Genomic DNA, 26,879 nt, shown 5'->3' with positions numbered 1-26,879 from the left:
TCTGTCTCTTTTCCTGCCAACTGCTAAGTCTCTTCGACTCGCCTCTCTTTCGCCCCACCTTTATGGCTGTCCGCCAGCTCTGGCGATCGCTGGCAACTGACTCCCACGACTTGTGGTCAATGTCGCAGGACTTCATGTCGCCTTTGCAGACGTCTTTAAAGCGAAGACATGGACGGCCAGTGGGTCTGATACCACTGACGAGCTCGCTGTACAATGCGTCCTTGGGGATCCTACCATATTCCATGCGACACACATGGCCAAGCCATCTCAAGTGCCAATTGTTCAGTATGGTGCATATGCTGGGGATGTTGGCTGCCTCAAGGACTTCTGCGTTGGAGATACGGCCCTGCCACTTGATGCCAAGGATTCTCCGGAGACAACGAAGATGGAATGCGTTGAGACATCGCTCTTGGCTGACATACGTTGTCCAGGCCTCGCTACCGCAGAGCAAGGTACTGCGGACACAGGCTTGAAACACTCGGACTTTTGCGTTCCGTGTCAGTGCGCCATTTTCCCTCACCCTCTTGGCCAGTCTGGACATAGCAGCAGATGCCTTTCCCATGCGTTTGTAGATTTCTGCATCGAGAGACAGGTTACTGGTGATAGTTGAGCCTAGGTAGGTGAACTCTTGAACCACTTCCAGAGCGTAGTTGCCGATATTGATGGATGAAACATTTCTGATGTCCTGTCCCATGATGTTCATTTTCTTGAGGCTGATGGTTAGGCCAAATTCATTTGCGGGCAGCTGCAATCCTGTTGATTAGTCTCAGCAGATACTCTTCCGTGTGGGATGTTAATGCAGCATCGTCAGCAAAGAGGAGTTCCCCGATGAGGACTTTTCATACTTTGGTCTTCGCTCTAAGACAGGCAAGGTTGAACAACCTGCCATCTGATCTTGTGTAGAGGAAAATTACTTCTGCTGAAGATTTAAACGCATGTGGGAGCAGCAGTGAGAAGAAGATCCCAAACAGTGTAGGTGCGAGAACATAGCCCTGTTTCACGCCTCTCAGGATAGGAAAGGGGTCTGATGAGGCACTGCTATGCTGAATTGTGCCTTTTGTTTTGTCATGGAATGAGGTGATGACACTTAGTAGCTTTGGTGGACATCCAATCTTTGCTAGTAGTCTGAAGAGACCACGTCTGCTGACAAGGTCAAAGGCTTTGGTGAGATCTATGAAGGCAACGTAGAGGGGCATCCGTTGTTCGTCGCATTTCTCCTGTAGCTGGCGAAGGGAGAACAGCATGTCAATGGTGGATCTCTCTGCTGGAAAGCCGCACTGTACCTCAGGGTAGACACACTCAGCCAGCTTCTGGAGTCTGTTTAAAACAAACTCGAGCGAAGGCTTTCCCCACTATGCTGAGCAGGGAGATTCCACGGTAGCTGTTGCAGTCACTGCGGTCACCCTTGTTCTTATAGAGGGTGATGATATTGGCATCGCGCATGTCCTGTGGTACTGCTCCCTCATTCCAGCACAGGCAAAGCAGTTCATGGAGTGCTGAGAGTATAGCAGGCTTGGCACTCTTGATTATTTCAGGGGTAATGCCATCCTTTCCAGGGGCTTTTCCACTGGCTAAAGAATCGATGGTATCACTGAGTTCTGATTTTGTTGGCTGTTCGTCCAGCTCATCCATGACTGGCAGAGACTGGGCTGCATTGAGGGCGGTATCAGTGACATCATTTTTCCTGGAGTACAGTTCTAGGTAGTGCTCCACCCAGCGGTCCATTTGCTTGCGTTGGTCAGTGATCGTTCCCCCTGATTTAGACTTGAGGGGGGCGATCTTCTTGATGGTTGGCCCAAAAGCTCTCTTACATAGTTTAAATAGTGCACTACAGCAAACAGTCTATTCAAAAAGATTCTTTACCAGCTACAGAAAACATAACTCGTGACTGAAACAGCAATGTCTCCCGATAAAAGTCGGGTGTTTTCTTCAGCAAAATGCAGTGAATGGAGAATGGTTACATACGAATTATGTGTGTAAAGTCAATCTCAGTTATTTACAAGCAGATTGACAGGGTACTTGCCCAATCATCTCCCTTCTGGCTGGGAATAGTGGTGTCAATATTTTTTTTAGTCGTTCATGGGATGTGGGCATCGCTGGCTGTAACAGCATTTATTGCCCATCCCTAATTGCCCTTGACAAGGTGGTGGTGAACCACCTCTTGAACTGCTATTGACTTTGTAGCGGTTTGATACAACTAAGTGGCTTGCTGGGCCATTTCAGAGGGCATGTAAGAGTCAGCCACATTGCTGTGGGTCTGGAGTCACATGAAGGCCAGACCAAGTAAGGTCAGCAGATTTCCTTCCCTGAAGGACTTTAATGAACCAGATGGGTTTTTACGACAATCGACAATGGTTTCATGGCCATCATTAGACTAGCTTTTAATTCCAGATTTACTAATTGAATTCAAATTCCACCTTCTGCTGTGGTGAGATTTGAACCCATGTCTCCAGAGCAAAACCCTGGGTGTCTGGGTTACTAGTCCAGTGACAATACCACTACACCACTGCCTCCGCTATGCAATCTAAATTTAGGCCAAGAATAATGAAGGCAAAACCTAGTGAAAAGTCCCTGTCAGAATTAAACCAATCTGCTGCCAAACCTATTATCCTTTCATGCAAGTACTATTAGGACACTTATACTGGACTAAAGCATCCTTTTAAAAGATTTGTTATATGAAATTTAATCTGTAGTTCTCTCACAACGTTGCTGCACAAAGAAAGAATTAAAGAAAGAACAAATCTGCCTTGTCAACTTCTCAGGATGTCTTAAAATGCTTTGCATCCAATGAACTATTTTTGAAATGTTGTCACTGTTATGTGGGCACGGCAATGATCCACCAACAGCAAATAAGATGAATGATTAGTTAATCTGTTTTCTGATGGTGTTGTTTGATGGAGGAATGTTATACAAAGTCTGCTGAAAATATTAGGAAATTGTTATTGCTTTAGTTCTGTCTGCTCACTCAGTTCCTCACTATCATATTATTAGGGTAGATATTCCTGTTTACTATAGCTGGAAAATTAGTGCTTCCAGGTGCAGTGAAGAGGAAAAAGGGGTGGAGACTCCTGCACCATGTCTCTGCCTTGTGATATGTAAGTAGGCCTGAGCATGTAGTAAATGTAGGGTGAACATTCCTAATTTTATGAGATAGGAGGAGGCATTCCTGACCTTTTTCAATTTTTTCAGCTTTTGTCACTCGGGTGCCATAATGTAAAGGTGCCAGGAGAGGCATGATTCAAGGGTTTGTCCAAAGACTTCTGATCTGTAGGGTTCCAAGAATAGGTCAAAGAGTCAGCAGGCACAGTGGGGCGGCACAGTGGCGCAGTGGTTAGCACCGCAGCCTCACAGCTCCAGCGACCCGAGTTCAATTCTGGGTACTGCCTGTGTGGAGTTTGCAAGTTCTCCCTGTGCCTGTGTGGGTTTCCTCCGGGTGCTCCGGTTTCCTCCCACATGCCAAAGACTTGCAGGTTGATAGGTAAATTGGCCATTATAAATTTCCCCTAGTATAGGTAGGTGGTAGGGTAATATAGGGACAGGTGGGGATGTGGTAGGAATATGGAATTAGTGTAGGATTAGTATAAATGGGTGGTTGATGGTCGGCACAGACTCGGTGGGCTGAAGGGCCTGTTTCAGTGCTGTATCTCTAAATACAAATAAATAAATAAAATTAGAGAATGTTTGCTTCTTTCCCCTCTACCTTTGGGCCTGAGGACCTTCTGGCTGTTGTTTTCTGACAGTAGGCCCCAGAGTTGGCAGCCAGAGCTACAGCTGCAAACCTGTAAGGCCTGTAGTTGCACCTCAATTTCTTTCCTAATGTTCAGGCGTGACTCACAGCCGGAGAACAGGCATGCGTGCCCATGCCCTGCAAATAGGTTAGAACAGAAAAATCACTTGATGCTCTTTAATGTTAGCCACAGCACAGTTGCTGAGAACCTAATTGGCACTCATATAGAAAAATCTATCTTATTAAGTCTGAAGTGAAAGCATTAGAGCAAGCTTTACACTCAATCACTGTATTAGCAAAAGCTCTGTATTCCTTATTGATGGGATTTCGGTTTAAGACTCAATTACAAAATCCACTCAGATCATCTATTTATATATAGTTTTTTCTGTGTATCAAAGTGCAGAATATCAATGTTGGAAAACTAGAAGAATTTTCCACTTTCGTTATTCAGAATGTACTCTCACATCTGTTATACCATAGTGCTACAATTTCGGCTTTTTCCCACTCTAATGCAGACCTATGGTTTTATAATGCGAAACTTAGAAATCATTGTGTGCGTGATTGTAAAATGCGTGCCATCTTTTTTACTGAGCTACCTTGCATCAAAAATTGTAAGAGTTGCCCAGCATACATTCCTCAATGAAAAACTAATTATGTGACCTAATACACCCTTATCTATGAAAGATTACAAAGCAACCTTGGGTGGGGGAGAAAAGTGCCATGCGTCGAACCATTTCCTTCAGGATGAGGTTTATACAGAAGCAAAAGAATATAGCAAGATGCCAAAAGTACAAATACTTATAAAACAACAGTTCCTAAGAGCTTAAAATATCCACTGCAGACAATAATTCTTACATAGAAATATATACTGCAAGATTTTCTGTATGATGTTTGTATGTGGGCATGGTGATACCCTTACCTTTTGCCATGGAACTCAGCCTTGGCATTCGGACACAGCTAAAACTACTGGAAGCAAAGACTAGGCCAGTAAATGCAACAACTTATATTTATATAGCACTTTTAATAAAATAAAGGTGCTTAACAGAGGCATATTTAGAAAAAAATGGACAACAAACCAAACAAAGAAATATTAGGAGGAGTGACCAAAAGTTTGGTCAAAGAATTGGATCTTAAGGTGGGTTTTTGGAAAAGAGAGGGAGATGGAGGCAGTCACTCGTGGAATGAAGAGTGGGGTGCACAGAGGCACAGGAATTGAGTTTAGAAGCCGGGGGGTGGGGGGGTGGTGGGGGGTGGTTGGAGTGTGGGAGGTTGGATGGTATTGTAGGGTTGGGTAAGGTGAAAAATTTGAAGCAGCAAGTTCATAAAAGGTTTTAAACATGAGGATGAGAATTGGAGGACTGGGAGCTAATATAGGTCAGCAAGGATAGAGTTGATTGGCATGTGGGACTTGATGTGAGATAGGATACAGACAGCAAAGCTTTGGATGAAGTGAAATTTACAGAGGGTAGAGAATGGAAGATCAGCCAGAAGGGCACTGGAATAGTCAAGTGACAAAGGTATGGATGAAGGTTTCAGCAGCAGTTGGCTTGAGGTAGGGGCACAGGTGGACGATGTTACAGCGATGGAAGTAGACAGTCTTAGGGGCAGAGAGGAACAATCTAGTTCAGCCTGAGATCATGACCAGGAAGGGGATGGAATTGGTGGCAAGGGTACAGAGTTTGAGGCAGAGGCCAAAGACGATGGCATCGGTAACTGGACTAAATTGCAGCTTGTCCAAGATCACTTCAACAACACCAACTTGCATTTATGTAGCATCTTTAACAGTAAAACGTCCCAAGGTGCTTCACAGGAGTGATTATCAATGGAAAATTTTACACCTGAACCATGCTGGGACCAGTATTCTAGTGCGCTGCATAACTAGGGAAGTGGAGAAGGTTTTAAACTAAATAGTGGGGGCAAGGGATCAAATTTGGGAAGATGTGGTAAATCAAAGAGTAGAGACAAGGCAAAAGAGAAGGTATTAATATGGGAAAAGATAAACTGATCGTGACAGGGAGGGAGTACAAATCTAAGAGTAAATCAGCAGGCAAGGCTAGAGGTTACAAAAATAATAAAAGGACAAAACTAAAGGCTATGTATCTGAATGCATGTAGCATTCGAAACGAAACAGATGAACTGAAAGTGCAAATAGAAATAAATAAGTACAATCTGATAGACATTACAGAGACATGGCTGCAGGATGACATTGATTAGAACCTGATTATTGAAGGGTACATGACATTTAGGAAGGACAGGAAGCTAGGAAAAGGTGGAGGGGTGGCTCTGTTAATTAATGATGGTATTAGCACAATCGAGAGGGATGACCTAAGTTCAGGAAACCAGGATGTAGAAGCTGTTTGGGTCGAGATGAGAAATGATAAAGGCCAGAAGTCACTTGTGGGAGTGGTGTACAGGCCCCCGGACAGTAACCACATGGTAGGGACGGGGTATAAAGGAAGAAATAATGGGAACTTGTCAGAAAGGTACGATGGTAATCATGGGGGATTTTAATCTACATATAGACTGGAAAAATCAGATGGGCAAAGATAACCTAGATGAGGAGTTCATAGAATATTTTTGGGATAGTTTCTTAGAACAGCATGTTCTGGAGCCAACCAGAGAGCAGGCCATACTAGACCTGGTATTGTGCAACGAGATAGGATTAATTAATGACTTCACAGTGAAGGCGCCCCTCGGCAGCAATGATCAAAATATGATGGAATTTTACATTCAGTTTGAGGGAGAGAAGAGTGGGTCTAAGACTAATATTTTAAACTTAAATTTAAGGGCAATTAATGACGGCATGAAAGCAGAGCTAGCAAATGTGAACTGGCAAAGTAGGTTAAGGGATGGGTCAATAGAGGGGATATTTCAGAATACACAGAATAGATACATTCCAACAAGAAAGAAAGATTCCAAGGGGAGGACCCGCCATCTGTGGTTAACTAAAACAGTTAAAGATAGTATCAAACTTAAAGAAAAAGCATATAATTGCGCAAAGATAGGTGGGAGGTCAGAAGATTGGACAGAATATAAAAAGCAGCAAAGAACAACTAAAAGATTAAAAAGGAAAGAAAAATTAGAGTACATGAGAAAGCTGGCTAGAAATATAAAAACAGATAGTAAGAGTTTCTATAGATATTTAAAAAAGAAACCAGTTAACAAAGTGAACACTGCTCCTATAGAAAGTGAGTCTGGGAATTAATAAGGGAATATAAGGAGTTGGCAGATGAATTGAACAGGTATTTTGCGTCGGTCCTCACTATAGAGGATACAAGTAACATCTTAGAAATAGTTGTAAATCAGGAAATGGAAGGGAGGGAGGAACTCGAGAAGATTACAGTCACCAGGGAAGTCTTCTTCTTTGGCTTCCTTGTCTCGAGAGACAATGGGTAAGCACCTGGAGGTGGTCAGTGGTTTGTGAAGCAGCGCCTGGAGTGGCTATAAAGGCCAATTCTAGAGTGACAGACTCTTCCACAGGCGCTACAGATATAATTGGTTGTCGGGGCTGTTACACAGTTGGTTCTCTCCTTGCGCTTCTGTCTTTTTTCCTGCTAACTGCTGAGTCTCTTCGACTCGCCACACTTTAGCCCTGTCGTTATGGTTTCCCGCCAGCTCTGACTTGTGATCAATGTCACAGGACTTCTTGTCGCGTTTGCAGACGTCTTTAAAGCGGAGACAAGGATGGCCGGTGGGTCTGATACCAGTGATGAGCTCGCTGTACAATGTGTCCTTGGGGATCCTGCCATCTTCCATGCGGCTCACATGGCCAAGCCATCTCGGGCGCCGCTGGCTTAGGAGGGTGTAAATGCTGGGGTTGTTGGCCGCCTCGAGGACTTCAGTGTTGGAGATACGGTCCTGCCACCTGATGCCAAGGATTCTTCAGAGGCAGCGAAGATGGAATGAATTGAGACGTCGCTCTTGGTTGACGTACGTTGTCCAGGCCTCGCTGCCGTAGAACAAGGTACTGAGGACACAGGCTTGATACACTTGGACTTTTGTGTTCTGTGTCAGTGTACCATTTTCCCACACTCTCTTGGCCAGTCTGGACATAGCAGTGGAAGCCTTTCCCATGCGCTTGTTGATTTCTGCATCAAGAGACAGGTTACTACCAGGGAAGTAGTGCTGAGCAAACTGTTGGAGCTGAGGTCTGACAAGTCTCCGGTTCCTGATGGACTTCATCCTAGGGTCTTAAAAGAAGTGGTTAGTGAGATAGTTGATGCGTTGGTTCTAATTTGCCAAAATTCCCTTGATCCGGGGAAGGTTCCATTAGATTGGAAACTAGCCAATATAACCCCTTTATTCAAAAAGGGTGGGAGACAGAAAGCAGGAAACTGCCAGCCAGTTAGCTTAACATCTGTCATCGGGAAAATGTTAGCAGCAATTATTAAAGATGTTATAGCAGTGCACTTAGAAAAATTCAAAGTAATCAGGCAGAGTCAACATGGTTTTGTGAAAGGAAAATCATGTTTAACCAATTTATTGGAGTTCATTGAAGAAGTAACATGTGCTGTGGATAAAGGGGAACCAGTGGATGTACTGTACTTAGATTTCCAGAAGGCATTTGATACGGTGAGATATCAAAGGTTATTGTAGAAATTAAAAGCTCATGGTGTAAAGGGTAACATTTTGGCACGGATAGAAGATTGGCTATCTAACTGGAAACAGAGAGTCGGCATAAATGGATCATTTTCTGGTTGGCAAGATGTAACGAGTGGTGTGCCAAAGGGGTCAGTGCTAGGGCCTCAACTTTTTACAATGTATATAAATGACTTGGATGAAGGGACCGAAGATATGACTGCTAAATTTGCTGATGACACAAAGATAGGTAGGAAAGTAAGATGCACTGCAGTAACGCACCAAGGCTCCTTCGACAGCACCTTCCAAACCCGTGACCTCTACCACCTAGAAGGACAAGGGCAGCAGATGCATGGGATCACCATCACCTGCAAGTTCCCCTCCAAGTCACACACCATCCTGACTTGGAACTATATCACCGTTCCTTCACTGTCGCTGGATCAAAATCCTGGATCTCCCTTCCTTACAGAACTGTGGGTGTGCCTACCCCACATGGACTGCAGCAGTTCAAGAAGGCAGCTCACCACCACCTTCTCAAGGGCAATTGGAGATGGGCAGTAAATGCTGGCCTAGCCAGCGACGCCCACATTTCTTGAACAAATAAAATAAAAGTTGGGATATAGGTAGGTTAATTGAGTGGGCAAAATCTGGCAAATGGAGTATAATGTGGGAAAATGTGAAATTGTCCATTTTGGCAAGAAAAAAGAAGCATATTATCTAAATGGTGAGAGATTGCAGAGCTCTGAGATGTAGAGGGATCAGGCTGTCCTCATGCATGAATCGCAAAAGGTTAGTATGCAGGTGCAGCAAGTAATTAAGAAAGCTAATAGAATGTTATTGTTTATTGCGAGGGGAATTGAATTCAAAAGTAGGGAGGTACAGGGCATTGGTGAGACCACATCTGGAGTGCTGTGTGCAATATTGGTCTCCTTATTTAAGGAAGGATGTAAATACGTTGGAAGCAGTTCAGAGAAGGTTTACTAGACTAATACCAGGAATGGGCAGGTTGATTTATGAGGAAAGGTTGGACAGGCTTGACTTGTATCTGCTGGACTTTAGAAGAGTAAGAGGCGACTTGATTAAAACGTATAAGATTCTGAGAGTGGATGTGGAAAGGATGTTTCCTCTTGTAGGTGAATCTCGAACTGTTGGTCACTGTTTAAAAATAAGGGGTCACCCATTTAAGACAGAGATGAGGAGAAATTGTTTCTCTCAGAGGGTTGTGAATCTTTGGAACTCTTCCTCAAAAGGCAATGGAAGCAGAGTCTTTGAATATTTTTAAGGCAGAGGTAGATAGATTCTTGATAAGCAAGGGAGTGAAAGGTTATTGGGGGTAGGTGGGAATGTGGAGTTGAGGTTACAATCAGATCAGCCATGATCTTATAGAATGGTGGAGCAGACTTGAGGGGCCGAGTGGCCTACTCCAGCTCCTAATTCATATGTTCTTATGTTCGCACCGAGCCACATAAGGAGATATTAGGACAGATGACTGAAAGGTTGGTCAAAGATGTAAATTTTGAGGAGCATCTTAAAGGAGGAGAGAAAGGTCGAGAAGCAAAGAGGATTAGGGAGGGAATTCCAGATGGGACCTAGGTAGCTGAAGGCACAGCCCCCAATGGTGGAACCAAGAAAATCGGATGTGCACAAGAGGAGCAGACAGATTTTGTGGGCTGAAGGAGAAAAGACATGGGGAGAGGCAAGGCCATGGAGGGATCTGAAACAAGGATGACAATTTTAAAATCAAGCTGTTCCTGTACCAGCAACCAATGTAAGTCAGCAAGCATAGGGACAATAAGTGTGAGTTAGGATTTGAACAGCGTAGTTTTGGATGAGCCCAAGTTTACAGTAGGTGCAAGCTGAGAGGCCGGATAGGAGAGCATTAGATTAGCCCAATCTAGAGGTAACAAAGGCATGGTTGAGCATTTCAGCAGAGGATGAACTAAGACAGGGGGGAGAAGGGCGATGTTACGGAGATGGTGGTAGGCAGTCTTGATGATAGAGAGGATATAGGATTGGAAGCTCAGCCCAGGATCAAATAGGATGCCAAGGTTGTGAACAGACTATATCAGCCTCAGACAATGGCATGGAGGGAGGGATGGAGTTGGTAGCCAGGGAATGGCATTTGTGGTGGGGATCGAAGGCAATGGATTTGGTCTTCCCAATATTTAATTGAAGCAAATTTCTACTCATCTAGTACTGGATGTCAGACATGCAGCGTGATAAATCAAAAGCAATGGAGAGGTCGAGAGAGGTGTGAGTGAGATAAGAGCTTGGTGTCGGCATTCATGTGGAACCTTACATGTTTTCGAAGGTTGCCAGGGGACAGCATGTAAATGAGGAAGAGAAGTGTGCCAAGGATATATCCGTGGAGGAAGCCATTGCTGCAGATGTAGCTACAATCAGATAGGAAAATATGGAACCAATGAGGGCAGTTCCAAAAAGCTGGGCAGTGGACTCAAGATATTAGAAGTGGATGGTGTAGTCAACTGTGTTACAGGCTGCAGCGAGCTTGAGGAGCAAAAGGAGGGATAATGCACCACGATCATAATTGCAGAAGTAGTCATTTGTGACTTCTACTACTAGACTAATAAAACATACAAACTCAGTGTTTCTTATGCTTTGACAGGAGCAGGCTTCCTGGGTGTGTCAGTGTGATGACAGCACAGTACAAAGACTGGAACATGACTTCAAGATGACTCTCCAGCAGCAGAGCACACTGGAGCAGTGGGCTGCTTGGCTTGATAATGTTGTAACACAAGTGTTGAAGCCATACGAAGGGAGCCCTAGTTTTCCTAAAGCTGCACGCCAATTCCTGCTTAAGTGGTCCTTTTACAGGTAGGTTTGGAGAACAGAAAAAAGCATGTAACAGTGACATGAATGGTCTGTGTGGTATAAGGACCTGAAAGGGTTAATTTTGGAGACAGTGGGCTGGAAGGGAATTTGCCAGCATCCCGCATTTTACGGATCCCCGGGCTTTAATTGGCCTGAGGCGGGACTTCCACCCGCTTGAGGTAGGAGGTCCCGTCTCAGTGAGCTGCCGGCCAATCAGCAGCTCCGCTGGGAGTGGTGGCCACTGCTGGGACTGCAGCCCAGCCGACGCCATGGAGCCTGGAGATGAGGTAAGTTGGGCTTGCCTCACCAGAGAGCTCGGTCCTTTCCTAGTGAGGCTGGAGTGGTCGTTTGGGGGGTGGGGGGTGCATCTTGGGTCCCGGGAGTGGGATGGGAGGCAGGGGCGGCCCTCAATCGGGCACCCTGTGCCCAACTGCCATGGCCCCCCCTCCCCAGGGTGCGGAAAGGCCGGCAGCTATCACTGAGCGGCCTTTCACATCCCCAGCATATCCGCTTGCCACGGGTAAAATGCCCATAGAGGCGGGTGCGGGCCCTTAAGTGGCTGTTAACTGGCCACTTAAGGGCCTTGATTGGCCTCGAGTGGGTGGGCCGTTTCCCCCCCCCCCCCCCCCACCAACCCAACTGCCGTAAAGCGGGGTGGGTAGGCCTCCCAGAGCCTCCTGCTCAATTTTACGCCGCGCCCACGCCACCAACTGACACGCTGTGGCGGCGTAAAATTCAGCCCACTGACAGCAATCCTTCCCACTGTAGTGATGATGATGTAACAGTCACATGGCAATGGGGTTTGGAAGAAGAGAGTAGCAGCACGAAGGATGCTAGCTAGAGAGGCTTGAGGAGAGTGTAAATAGAGATATATAAATAATAAAAGAGTTATTAGTTGACCTTATCCTGACTCTGAGACTTTATCAAGAATGCTCTAACTCTGCTACTACTGCAACAACAACACACAACAATCGGAAATAAAATAAACTAGAAAGATGATATTCGACATGCCACCTGAACTAGGTGTAAAGCAGAGGTTAAGCATATTCCCAGGCAGAGAACATCAGAAACCCACCCTTTGCTACCCTCATATTGACTCATTAACAGCTGATTGAACAACTATAAGTAGTATTTAACATTTAATGTAAGTAAAGGTGGCACTGTGTCTACACCAGAACTACTAATCTTCAGGTACTGCATTCATCTGCATTCAAAAGAGTTGATCTCGTACAATGTTCTCATCTGATTAACGTATCTTAGTGGTGCTCCCACCACTTGGCACATAAGAAGCTTCAGGCTTCTGCACACAATAAGAGGGGGCTCCTGCACATAAATTGTAGATCCATTTCAGACAGCAAGGATGGCATTCTCAGCCCCATGTATCATGGCGATTCCAAGCCTTCAATTTTCCCTAGCTGTGAGTTACCAACCTCAGGTTTGCTAGAGGGGGAGGTGCCTTTAAGATGGCAATTCCTTCACATGGCAGGGGAATTACTGGGTAGGACACCCTAGTCTTTATGTACAGGACAAAGAAAAGAGGTGAAGATTTTTTTTAAATTTGAGAGTAAAAGCTTTAATAAAGCAAAACATATTCCAATTGAAGTAACTGGGCATTTATAGGCACAAAGGCTGGAATTTTACCCTTGGTGGACAGGAGTCATCCACCGACTCAAAAGTCGGTGGTGAACCCACTTCCGTCTGACCTGGGGATCCGATCCGCATTTTGTAGTCCCCAAGCCTTTAATTGGTGTGAGGCGGGACTTCCACCTTATTGAGGCAGGAAGTCTCGCCAAATGGAGTTGCTGGCCAATCAGCTCTGGGAGCGGTGGCCACTGCTGGGACTGCAACCCAGCCTTCGGAAGGAAGATGTCAGGGAGCCCCGGAACGAAGGTAGGTTTTTGGGGCCTCGCCTGGGTGATCGGGGGGATGGGGTGCGTGTTGGTTGTTGGGGGTGGTTAGGGCAGCGAGGGCAACCTTCCGTCGGGCACAGGGTGCCTGATCATGAGGGCCTCCCCCTCCAACCAGGCCGTCATAAAGCCACCTGCTTTTGTCAGGCTGGGCCACCCGACCGAGTAAAATCCCCATGGCGGCGGGCTGAGGCCCTTAAGTGGCCGTTAACTGACCACTTAAGGGCCTTGATTGGCCTGGGGCGGGCGGGCTGTTTCTCATCACCACCGCTGCCCTGCATAAAGTCGCGGCGGAGGCGGGAGAAGGTCGGGAAGAGGCCCAAGAGCCTCCTGTTCCATTTAACGACCCCTCCCCCACCCCCCGCCACCTTCCCACTCTTTGGGAGGGGGGCGTAAAATTCCAGCCAAAGTATTGCATGTTCCATGACTAAGGAAGTCACATTTTATAGGAATGTGATTTCACACTTAAAGTATTATTTATTTTGCTGTATGCTTTGAGGGATGTGAATGATCACATCATGTTTTACTGCTTTTTATAGTGCACTGCGTTTCTATCACGCAGGTTTTATAATCTAATGAATGTGGGCCCTAAAATTCCTGAGGGGGTGGGTGTGGAATGACCTGGAACAACCCACTGACTACCTATATCCCTGACCCGCTCTGGACAGCTGCCTATGTTGTATCAGTGTATTGGTAACGCCTAGCGAGGTTCTGAGAGGGAGGGCAAAAATCTTAAAAGTCTTAACTGTTTCCTCTTCCTGACCTGTTGGTGATAGTGACAATCACAGCAATTACTTGCATATCCAAAACTGGTCTTTGAATTTTCTGAGTAATTCCTGTGTGATCTTTTAGGCCATGCAATTGGTTTGCTCAGGTTACTCGTCTTTCCAGACCCAGGTGACATATTTCTTAGGTCATTGACACAAATAGTGCATTTTCAGGCTATTATACAGCACATTGAACCAAGACTCTCTCAGCATTGTACAGACAGAAGTATAAACCAAAATTATAAAAAGGAAGTAGCACTTGAGATAATTTATAAACTACAGCACTTAAATGACAAGAAAATAAATACAAAATAAAATGTACTTGCCTAAGATCAATGCTGCAGTTATTCCATATAAGCCTATCTTTAGCTTGTATTTTAATTAAATTGATTGATTTATTTATTTATTTAGAGATACAGCACTGAAACAGGCCCTTCGGCCCACCGAGTCTGTGCCGACCAACAACCACCCATTTATACTAATCCTACATTAACCCCATATTCTCTACCACATCGCCACCATTCTCTTACCACCTACCTACACTAGGGGCAATTTACAATGGCCAATTTACCTATCAACCTGCAAGTCTTTGGCCGTGGGAGGAAACCGGAGCACCCGGCGGAAACCCACGCAGACACAGGGAGAACTTGCAAACTCCGCACAGGCAGTACCCAGGCCGCCGGAGCTGTGAGGCTGCGGTGCTAACCACTGCTGAGATGTGCGGTTATTTTCTAGAGTTAAATGCTGTTGGTGAATGTTCTGAATAAAGACGTCATGGCGTTGGAGAGGTTACAGAGCAGGATGACTAACTTGACAGGGATTAGGCCACTGAGCTATGAGGAGAGAATAAGGACTCTCAAAATGTTTACATGGAAAGAAAAGCTTGTATTTATGTAGCGCCATATCTGATCTCTCGGAAACCTCTCAAAGCACTTCACATACTCCAATTACTTGGAAATACTAGGACTGTTTAGTGTGTCCTTTAGGGAAAAGAGGGCTCGAGGCAGACCTGAGAATCTTTAGAGGAACAGATAAACTGAACCCTCATAAATTATTTAACATAACTACAAATTCTGTAACCAGAGGACACAGACTCCAACTGAAAAGAGAAAGATAAATAGGCAGTCAAGAAGATGCGAAGGTAACATGTGTCTAGGGCTGTTCCAGATTTGTTGAATCGGTATGTGCTGCAGGCTCTGATGGTCTCCACCACTCAGTAGTTAGGCACTTTGCCTGAGGCTAGGAATTTGTGAGAAATCAAACAATCTGATGCACGAAGGTACACTAGCTACACTACCAGGTGGCTCTTGTTTATGGTAGATGTACTTGGATAACTTTTCATGCCCTGAAGACTAATTTTTGTGCTCTGAAGACATACCACGCTTCCTTCGACAGCACCTTCCAAACCTGCGACCTCTTCCACCTACAAGGACAAGGGCAGCAGACTGGTGGGAATACCACCATCTGCTGGTTCCCCTCCAAACCACACACCATACTACATTGGAACTATATCGCCATTCCTACACTGTCACTGGATCAAAGTCCAAGAACTCCCTCCCTAACAGCACAGTGGGTGTACCTGCGCTAGATAGACTGCAGTAGTTCAAGAAGGCAACTCACCACCACCTTCTCAAGGGCAGTTAGGGATGGGCAGCAAATGCTGGCTTTACTAGCAATGCCCATATCCCATGAAATGAATAAAAAATATGCATTTTTTTTTTAATATAAGATATGATGGGCTGAATTTTCACCATGGAGGAGGGAAATAGGAGCCGCATTTGTTTTTGTTTCAGAAACCCACCTCCAGTGGAAAACTGATTGAAGTTAAGATTTTAGCATGGGGAAACCCTTAATTGGTATGGAGACAGATTTCCTGTCCACTTAGAGCCAGTGAGGGCAGAACAGAGGGAGGTCAGATGAAGTAAATGATTTAGACTCCCACAGCAACCATCACTGACACTGCTGGTTGTCTTAAGGGTGAGATCTGCTGATGGTGCCAAAACCTTCCACAGTACTAGAGGGAAACAAGATGTCAGAAGAGAGCAGGAGACCTGGCACCCGGGGCAGGGCAGCCCCTCACTTCATTGATGCTGACCTGGATCTAACGCTGGAGGCAGTGAGGGAGGTCCTCTTCCCAAAGGGTGGCAAGAGGAGGCCACCTTGTCATGTGCCATCACCTTTTGCCTCCTCTTCCTCCTCCTCCTCTCTCACCTCCTGCTCCTGCTGCTCCCCTAATGAGCTGCCTCTTTCCACGGCCTCATCATCCTCAAGGTCTACACCTTTCTGGAGGGTCATGTAATGGAAAGTGCAGCAGACCACCACAGTGACAGAAACCCTTGCAGGAAGGTATTGGAGGGCGCCACCTGACCGATCCAGACACCAGAATTGCATCTTCAGAAGCTGGATGGCCTGCTCTATGGTTGTCCTGCTGAGCAGGTGGCAATGGTTGTATTGCCTCTGAGCCTCTGTCTGTATCTCCCGCAGAGTGGTCAGTAGCCATCTCTTCATGGGATATCCGTTGTTCTCGAGGACACATCCACACACTCTGGGGGTTGGAATGAAGGTCTGAGACAGCTTGGACTGGTGGAGGATGAAAGACTCAATGCAGCTGCCAGGAAAGAGAGCGCACACATGAAGGAAGCCCTTGTTCTGGTTGCAGACCAGTTGAATGTTGAGGGAGTGGAAGCCCTTCCTGCTGATGGATCTGACTGGTCCGTCTCTGGGTGCCTTGATGGCCATATGGTGATGCCCTGCACCTGGGGGAATCCAGCGATAGAGGCAAAACCCAATGTCCTTTGTCTCTGAGAGGCCATGTCTATTGTGAAATGAAAATGCTGTCCAGCTCTGGCAAAGAGGGCATCATTGACCAGCGCGATGCAGTGGTGTGCAGCTGTTTGCGCGATGCCACTAAGGTCTGCAGCTGATCCTTGGAAGGAGCCAGAGGCGACGAAGTTCAAGGCCACAGCAACTTTGACGGATACTGGCAGGGCATGACAACCAGTGCCATGAGGTGCATGTCTTCAGCGATGAGGGCACAGTTGTCTGTGACCATCTGCCTGGAGAGTCACAGTCTCCTGCAGCACTGGGTCTCAGTCATCTCGAGGTAGTTCCATTTTCAGCAGTAGATCCTGTTTTGAGGGTATGACATCTGTGTTCCTCCCGCCCCTCTTCTCCCATGCCTTCCTGTTGCTCAGGGTTCCACCCTTCCTGCAGAGGGTGTTGCTCCTCATCGCCACTTGGCCTAAAATCTAACAGTCATGCTCCCAATACCAGCTGCAGCCTTCCTTTTGGACAGATGGCCATCCTACTGTGATTTGCAGCCTTGCCCCTGCTCTTCTGCCCCTGCAATAGCTGGGGGGACAGTTGATGACCCCATTTGATGTCAAGCACTGAGTGCCCATTCTCCCTGCCACCTGTGCAGCACCAAGGGCACTTCCTTACCAAGTGCCAAATCAACCCCCTTTGCCCCACTGACTCTCTTATGAGGCTGGGCTGATGCCCTGGTTCTGCCTTGACTGGCTACCCACTCTTTACCCACCTCCCTTCAGCTGATCAGAAACTGACGGCTCTTGAAACCCATGCAACATTTAAATATTGCACCCTCCCCCTTCAACAAACTCTTAATGAGCTTTTTAATTGGCCTCAATTGGGAGGAGAGCGGGATTCCTGTCCCGCCCTCCTGCCGCCCTGGCTAACATTGCAGGCGTCGGGAACGGCATCCTGTAACTGACATGCCGGCAATAGTCGAAACATGCCTCCATTCCCACCTTCAAAAGGGGGCCCAAAAATTCAGCCTAATATTTTCCATTCCGCAAAGGTGCTACATATACATATAGACAGTGAACCTTCCCCCTCTTCCAGTTAATGTTTTCCTCTCATTTGGGTGTTCTCTCATCACACATCATTCCTGACTCAGAAGATAGTCAGCCTTGGCCTCATGGCCTGCCAATGTTTTTTTCTCATCGCTACTTGGAAATGCCTATTTAAAACTGTTCTTTTGAAAAGCTAGCCAAGTGCATCTGGGGAATTATTGAAGCAAACCAGTTTAAACCAGATATTTATATTTAATTTCTTTTAGGTGCCAAGTAAAGATACACTGAGAAAAAATTAGATTCTTGTTCTTTTGAGAAAGCAAACACTAATATAAAACTAAAAGCAAAATACTGCGGATGCTGGAAATCTGAAACAAAAACAAGAAATGCTGGATTCACTCAGCAGGTCTGGCAGCATCTGTAGAAAGAGAAGCAGAGTTAACGTTTCGGGTCAGTGACCCTTCTTCGGAACTGACCCGAAACGTTATAAAACTAATAGAACTATAGAACTAATATAAAACTATTTGGACCTAATTAGTTTATGGCTAGAAATTTCATTAGCACTTGGCAAAAGAAATGATTAGAAAAGTACAATTTTGCTGTCATCAGATTTCAGAAAAATGTAGTGGTGCCATAAGAAAAATATTGAAACTGATGCAAACTGTTTATTATTTATGACGTCTAATCCAGATATTGGCATTTATACCACAGTGCAATTGAAGTGTTTTATTTAGATAACAATCACATACAAAAGTGAAAGTATGGAAACGGGCAGGTACTTGGGGCTTAAAATGTATTAACATCACATTGGGAGCCAAGATCTTTAGTTATTGATAAACCTATATTAAAATTTGGACAAAATTATTTTTTTTAAAGGCAATCGCCACAAGATGAGTTGGCGATCAGTTGTTCCAAACTCACTGTTCTATTCCCAACATAGCAACAGTAACAATACTATAAAAGTAATTTATTGGTTGTGAAGTACTTTGGATGTCCTGAGGACTTAACTATGGTAATGCAAGTCCTTTCTTACTGTCTTTCTTGAAGCCATTTTTATTTATCAAAGGAATGGGTAAGACGAGACGAAGTATAGTTAACGTACTCGTTAAATTAGGGATCGAAAGTCATTTCTATAAAAATCCTATTGTGGAGAAGAAATTTGTATTTTACATTTATAATTCAGTTACACAGTTACTAACTATTTTAGGTTTTAAACGACATTGCTCATGTCAGCTACAATCTTCCGATAGTTAAGCAGAGCTGTAGAGTTTGAAAGTGACCAAGGTTCTTTCTTTTCCCCTTTTTTCTCTTATCCTCTCTGGAAGGATGTGACGTGTGGTGTATGGTTGGATTACAGAAGCTATTCGATCCTTCATCCATTTGTGGGAAAAATATCCCTTTATTTTACTTTAGTTCAGACAAGACAACCAGTTTGGTGAGACGGCTAACAGCCAAAGTATAGTCAATTAACTAGAATTTATTAAGGTATACTTAACAATAGGCAATGAGCAACAACTGTCCATGGGGTCCTTGCTTTCCCAAAACCCTCGGACTCCAGGCAACGTTTGTCCGTATGTTCCTCTTCTTCTGGTCTTCAGTAGTAAGTAGAGTTCTAATCATGTATTCTGGTGGTTCAGTCTCTGGTCTCATAATTTCCTTTTTTGGTCTTAAGTCTGTTAGTTGCTTTCTCATTGGTTAGTAATTACTCGTTTTCTTGTTGATGACAAAGCCCCTTCACCATTCTACAATTTCAGTTGGGCCCAGCAGTCTGGTTAATCACATTATTCATCACATTATTTGTACACAGGGAACACATTCAACTCTTTATTTACACCTTGTCCGAACCCACACTGTGGCTTCGCTGTTTATCCACACCGTCTGATTGCGTAGCACTGTCAAACCTTGCTTTAAGCAATCTGTAATTTCCCATTGGTTGCAAATGTCTAAAGCTAACTCTATAGTTACTGAAGGTTCATACCCATTTAATCATACAAAAGCATAAGGTTTGCCCATAGTATAAGAATGACAGTACACTGTCTTATAAAGAGGTAGTTTAAGGTTGGCAAGCATTACAATAGGTGCTTCAGCTTAAACAGGACCCACCAGATTCATAATACTAAAAGCAAAATACCGCAGATGCTGGAAATCTGAAATAAAAACAAAAAATGCTGGAAACACTCAGCAGGTCTGGCAGCATCTATGGAGAGAGAAGCAGAGTTAACGTTTCAGGTCAGTGACCCTTCATCAGAACTGGCAAATATTAGAAATGTAATAGGTTTTAAGCAAATAAAGCCGGGGTGGGGCAAGAGATAACCTAAGAGAAGGTGTTGATAAGACAAGGTCACAGAGAATAACTGACCAGAAGGTCATGGAGCAAAGGCAAATGGTATGTTAATGGTGTGCTGAAAGACAAAGCGTTAGTGCAGAGAGAGTATTAATTGACAGAAAAATGAACACCCCTCGCCCCAAGCACAAACATAAAAAAAAATAGTGGGTAGGCACAGTAGAAACAAACTCAACAAAATAAAATAAAATAAACAAATAAGAAATAAATAACTAAAAATAAAAAAGGGCCCGTCATGCTCTGAAATTATTGAACTCAATGTTCAGTCCAGCAGGCTGTAGCGTGCCTAATCGGTAAATGAGATGCTGTTCCTCGAGCTTGCGTTGATGTTCATTGGAACACTGCAGCAATCCCAGGACAGAGATGTAGGCATGAGAGCAGAGGGGTGTGTTGAAATGCTCAGCAACCGGAAGCTCGGGGTCATGCTTTCGGACTGAGCGGAGGTGTTCCGCAAAGCAGTCACCCAATCTGCGTTTGGTCTCCCCAATGTAGAGGAGACCACATTGTGAGCAGCGAATACAGTATACTAAATTGAAAGAAGTACAAGTAAATCACTGCTTCACATGAAAGGAGTGTTTGGGGCCTTGGATAGTGAGGAGAGAGGAGGTAAATGGGCAGGTATTACACCTCCTGCGATTGCTTGGGAAGGTGCTGTGGGAAGGGGATGGGGTGTTGGGGTAATGGAGGAGTGGACCAGGGTGTCGCAGAGGCAACGATCCCTTGAGAATGCTGACAGGGGAGGGGAAGGGAAGACGCGTTTGGTAGTGGCATCACGTTTGCCGTGGCGGAAATAGCGGAAGTTGATCCCTTTGGATGTGGAGGCTGGTAGGGTGGAAAATGAGGACAAGGGGAACCCTGTCACGGTTCTGGGAGGGAGGGGAAGGGGTGAGGGTAGAAGTGAGGGAAATGAGCCGGACACGGTTGAGGGCCTGGTCAACCACAGTGGGGGAGAATCCTCGGTTGAGGAAAAAGGAAGACATATCAGAAGCACTGTTGTGGAAGGTTACATCATCAGAGCAGATGCGTTGGAGACAGAGAAACTGGGAGAATGGAATGGAGTCCTTACGGGAGGCAGGGTGTGAAGAAGTGTAGTCAATGTACCTGTGGGAGTCAGTGGGCTTATAATGAATATTAGTAGACAGCCTATCCCCAGAGATGGAGATAGAGAAGTCAAAGAAGGGAAGGGAAGTGTCAGAGATGGACCATGTAAAGGTGAGAGAAGGGTGGAAATTAGAAGCAAAGTTGAAGAAGTTTCCCAGTTCGGGGCGGGAGCAGGAAACGGCACCGATACAGTCATCAATGTACCGGAAAAAGAGTTTGGGGAGGGGGTCTGGGTAGGACTGGAACAAGGAATGTTCGACATATCCCACAAAAAGACAGGCATAACTAGGACCCATGTGGGTATCCATAGCAACACCTTTTACTTGAAGGAAGTGCGTGGAGTTGAAGGAGAAGTTGTTCAATGTGCGAACAAGTTCAGCCAGGCGGAGGAAGGTGGTAGTGGATGGGGACTGGTTGGGCCTCTGTTCAAGGAAGGAGCAGAGAGCCCTCAAAGCATCCTGCTGGAGGATGGAGATGCAGAGAGATTGGATGTCCATAGTGAAGAGGAGGTAGTTGGGGCCAGGAAACTGGAAATTGACAAAATGACATAGGGCATCAGAAGAGTCACAGATGTAGGTGGGAAGAGACTAGACCAGGGGAGGAAAGATAGAGTCAAGATAGGAAGAAATAAGTTCAGTGGGTTAGGAACAGGCTGAAACAATGGGTCTGTGGGACAGTCCTGTTTGTGGATTTTGGGAAGGAGGTAGAAGCGGGCTGTCCGGGGTTGCGAGACTATGAGGTTGGAAGCTGTAGTGGGAAGATCGCCAGAGGAGTTGAGGTCAGTGACAGTACTGTAGACAGTAGCTTGATGTTTGGTGGTGGGGTCATGGTCCAGGAGGAAGTAGGAAGAAGTGTCTGAGAGTTGGCACTGAGCCTCTGCAAGGTAGAGGTCGGCACGCCAGACAACAACAGTACGACCCTTGTCTGCAGGTTTGATGACAATGTCGGAGTTAGAACTGAGAGAACGGACTGTGGCAAGTTCAGAGGGAGACAGTTTAGAGTGAGTGAGCGGGGCAGAGAAATTGAGACGGCTGATGTGTCACCGACAGTTTTCAATGAAAAGATCAAGAGCGGGTAAGAGGCCAAAGGGAGGGGTCCAGGTAGAGGGAGAATGCTGGAGGTGGGAGAATGGGTCAGCTGGTCGGGGGGAGGACTCCTGGTCAAAGAAGTGAGCCCGGAGGCAAAGGCGACGGACGAAGGGAGCTCAACGTCATGCTGAGCGCGAAATTCATTGAGGTGGGGGCGTAAGGGGATAAAACTGAGTCCTTTGATGAGTACAGAACTTTCCGCATCAGAGAGTGGAAGGTCAGAGGGTATAGTGACTACACGGTAAGGGGTCAGATCAGAAGGGGTGGGGTCAGAGGGAAGTGAAGGGGAAGAAGGATCTGGAGGGGCATTAGTCCGGGAGCTTGCATTCCTTAACACTTGAAAGGAAGAAAAAAGTTTTTTGTTAATGGGTCGGATAAAACGAAGGATGAAATGAAACTGCGGAGTAGAACAGCTTTGAGATAAGGTGAGGTGGTACTTCTGGAGAGAGAGTTCCAGTGTGTACATGAGATGGCGCATGGTACTGAGTGTGGATCTCAGGATGCAGCGAGAACAGCAGTCCGAGGAACGTTATATTTCTCGGCGATACCTGTAATCCTGAGTGGATTCAAAACATAAAGGGTGAAACTTCACTTGGAATCCACGTGGAATAAGTCGAAGCCAGAGACAGTCACTGAGGAAGGAGATGTGGCTGTGAAAACGAGTTTTGGTAGACACTTTGTCAAACACCAGGAGGGAAATAGAAAGCAATGAAGGTGAACAAGGTAAAAGAGACAAACAAAAATCCCGACAGAGAGAAGAGCATAACTTCTTCAGGTAGGCATTCCTGGAAGAGAAGTGGCAGTGAATAAAACACTAAAATAAAAGCAAAATACTGCAGATGCTGGAAATCTGAAATAAAAACAAGAAATGCTGGAAATACTCAGCAGGTCTGGCAGCATCTGTGGAGAGAGAAGCAGAGTTAACGTTTCAGGTCAGTGACCCTTCATCAGAACTGGCAAATATTAGAAATCTAATAGGTTTTAAGCAAATAAAGTGGGGAGATAACCAAAGATTCATAATTTCTCCTACCATATTTAATAAATGTAACCAACTCCCTCCATTCATATTAATATAATCAGTAGCCTATTTACAGTTACATCAGTAGGCCATTACACATAATCGTGGCCATCTCCTAGATTACAATAGACGAAGTTAGCATGCAGACACCTTAAAGGCTTACATTATCCTTCACATTTGGGATCTTTTAACAGTATAACCATTCGACTGTCCTCTTCCTGTCTCTTATTGTTAAACTATACATTCCTGAGACAGACTGAATTATTTTAAACTGTTCTCATTTCCATTCAATCTTCCTGAATTGTTCTAACATCCCACGCTTTGTGTCTATAAGCATCTGGTTTCATCCAGCGTGTTACTCTTAATCATCGCGTGACAACTTTTATTTACATCTCACTTGATCAATGCAACTTTCCACATACCAGCAGTTAACTCTTTTCTTACTAAAAGAACCCACACCACTTATATAAAGTACTGTACCTAAAATTCATAGTACAAGGAAAAGTATATAGAAACCCATATTTCTTGCAACAGGTAAATTATAAATAGTGAGTATCGGCGCAGTTTCCAACCATGAGGTACCATCAAAACTGAACCTCATTCTCTCAACCAGCATGTGCATACATTTTTCAGAAGGGATCTTTGGATTTTGATCAGCAGTGGAAACCATGGATGATATTCCCCCTCCCTAACTCAGGAACAGTGAATCGAATGGTAGCACCTCATTCCTACACAAAATGAGACCAGTTATTCTGACATGATGAAGGGTTGAATTTGGAACTTTGAGTCTGTTTCACACACTTACTACTGACCTAGAAGCTCAAGAGGTTACTGCGTAGTAAACCATTTGTAAAAGTGAAGATCACGTAAGCCTCATGCTTCTATTATTCCAACAGTTCCATGGTTATTCGAGACCTGACCCTACGGAGTGCAGCAAGTTTTGGTTCTTTCCATCTGATACGTCTGCTCTATGATGAGTATATGTTTTATCTGGTGGAGCACAGGGTGGCTCAAGCTACAGGGGAAACACCCATAGCAGTGATGGGAGAGGTAAGAATTTAAAAGGCTTGAAACTTTGAAAACACCATTTCTTTTCTATTAACTCCAAAATTTTCTGCAAATTTCAGTCACAAAAAAATGTCTGAGCACGTTTAGTATTTCCCCAAAGAGAAGTCCTCCAATATCTTTTCATATCCATTTAAACATCTGCAAATTTTGTGCAGTGATGGCTACACGCAGGAGAGCTCAAGTATGAAAAAGACCCATGATGCTTACACATACCTCCAACGTCTGCCTGCAACACTCAGAAATTCTTTCAATACTTTTTGCCCTTCTTCCTTTTCTGTTGGTTTTCTTTCTCCTATTTCCTACTATTGGGATAATTTCCAAATTACAAAAGTTATAACTATGTCTATGGGACGAGTTTTGAGAGAATCAAACAAAAGGTGGAACTACACAATAGATTTTTAAGGTATTTTATATGATGTAATAAAGAAGTTCCTGTTTTTTATTGTCATCCATGGCAATGACCAGATTGACTGTAATGCATTCTCCATAAATGTGGAGTATCTGAAATGCTGCAGGCATTAATGTAGGAACGAATGTAGGTCAGCAAGGACAGGGGTGATGGCTGAGAGGTCATGTGGGGCACGATAGAGGCAGCAGAGGTTTGATGAGCTGAAGTTTATGGGCGGTGCCAAACATGAGGCCAGCCAGGAGATCATTGGAATAGTCAAACCTGGAAGTGATAAAGGCATGGATGAGGGTTTTGGCAGCAGATGGGCTAAGACATGTTATGGAGGTTGGTGATGTTACGGATGTGGAAGTAGGTAGACTTTGTGATGGATGTGATATGGGGTCAGCATCTCAGATCAATCAAATGGGACATTGAGGTTGCAAACAATCTGGTTCAACCTGAGACATTGGCTGGGAGGGAGATAGAGTTGAAGGCAGCGGTATGAGGTTTGTGGCAAGGGCTGAAGATGATAGCTCCAGTCCTCCCAAAGTTTTAACAGGAGGATTTTGCAGCACATCCAGGACATGATGCCAGATAAGAGAGAGTGAAGGGGTGAGGATAAGTGGTGGAGAGGTAGTGTCAACAGTTTACATTTGGAGTAGAACCCTGACAATGAGGTAGTATATGAGTCAAGATAGGTGATGGTGAGACTCTGTCTTCATCTCGATCACCAGGACATGGAGCAGCCACATAAATACTGTGGCTACAAGAACAGGTCAGAGGCTGGGAATTCTATGATGAGTAACTCACCACCTGACTCCCCAAAGCCTGTCCAACATCTATAATGCATAAGTCAGGAATGTGATAGAATACTGTCCACTTGCCAGGATGAGTGCAGCTCCAACAACACTCAAGAAGTTCGACACCATCACGACAAAGCAGCTCACTTGATTGGCACCCGCTCCACCACCAGCACACATTGGCGGCAGTGTTTAACAACTAAACATGCACTGTAGCAACTCACCAAGACTCCTTCGACAGCATCTTCCAAACCAGTGACCTCTGCCACCTAGAAAAACAAGGGCAGCAGGCACATTGGAACACTGCCATTTTTTCTTTTGATTCTTTCATGGGATGTGAGCATTGCTAGCAAGGCCAGAATTTGTTGCCCATCCCTAATTGGCCTTGAGAAGGTTATGGTGAGCAGCCTTCTTGAATCGTTGCAGTCCATCTGGTATAAGTACACTCACAGTGCTGTTAGGAAGGGAGTTCCAGGTTTTTGACCCAGCGACAGTGAAGGAACAGCGATATAGTTCCAAGTCAAGATGGTGTGTGACTTGGGGGGGAAACTTGCAGGTGGTGGTGTTCCCGTTCTCCCTTTGTCCTTCTAGGCATTAGAGGTCATGGGTTTGGAAGGTACTGTCAAAGGAGGCGTAGCGAGTAGCTGCAATACATCTTGTATATGGTAAACACTGCTGCCACTATGTGCCGGTGAATGTGCTGGGCTCCCCCATCATTGAGTAAAGGGATGTTTGTGGAGCCTCTTTCTCCAATTAGTTGTTTAATTGTCTGCTACCATTCACAACACGATGGCAGGACTGCAGAGCTTTGATCTGATCTGTTGGTTGTGGGATTGCTTAGCATTGTCAATTGCATCCGTTGTTTAGCATGCATGTAATCATGCGTTGTAGTTGTACCAGGTTGGCACCTCATTTTTCGGTATTCCTGGTGCTGCTCCTATCATGCTCTCCTGCACTCCTCATTGAATCACATGTGGGACTCGTACACTTTCCAAAGGGCAGATACCAGCACCTTCGACGTTTGCATTCCGTCCTTTTCTCTCGCGAGCAGTACTGAGGACGACAGGCCCTTGCTTCCCTGGTCTGGGTATTTGCCTCTAGCGCTTGATCAAATAATGGTAATGATAGAATAAGGGATATGCTGGGCCATAAGGTTACAGCTTGTGGATGAATACAGTTCTGCAGCTGCTGAGGGCTCACAGGACCTCATTTTTGCCCAGTTTTGAGCTGCTAGATCTGTTCTCATTCTATCCCATTTAGAACGCTGGTATTGCCACACAACACAATGGACAGTATCCTCAGTGTGAAGAAGGGACTTTGTCTCCACAAGGACTGTGGGGTGGTCACTCCTACCAATACTGTCATGGACAGATGCATCTGTGACCGGTAGATTGGTGAGGGTGAGGTCAAGCAGGTTTTTTTCCTCTTGTTGGTTCCCTCACCACCTCC

General features: G+C 45.2%; 1 protein-coding gene across 17 annotated transcripts in view; it reads left to right on the top strand.

Moving 5' to 3' along the window:
- The window catches only part of rfx3 (regulatory factor X, 3 (influences HLA class II expression)), a 651,544-nt gene that overhangs the window by 606,487 nt on the left and 18,178 nt on the right, over positions 1-26,879 (top strand). For 16 of the 17 annotated variants that reach the window (XM_068030220.1, XM_068030223.1, XM_068030230.1 and 13 more), the window contains 2 exons: positions 10,932-11,140; positions 24,071-24,224. In XM_068030220.1, the coding sequence (XP_067886321.1) occupies positions 10,932-11,140; positions 24,071-24,224 (363 nt within the window). The remainder of the gene's footprint in view (positions 1-10,931; positions 11,141-24,070; positions 24,225-26,879) is intronic. The other variant, XM_068030231.1, reaches the window with a different exon arrangement.

Source organism: Heterodontus francisci, chromosome 4 (assembly GCF_036365525.1).
Source record: "Heterodontus francisci isolate sHetFra1 chromosome 4, sHetFra1.hap1, whole genome shotgun sequence".
NCBI classification, from domain to species: Eukaryota; Metazoa; Chordata; class Chondrichthyes; order Heterodontiformes; family Heterodontidae; genus Heterodontus; species Heterodontus francisci.
Note: the sequence above shows the minus strand (reverse complement) of the source record. Positions and strands in the feature narration are given on the sequence as shown.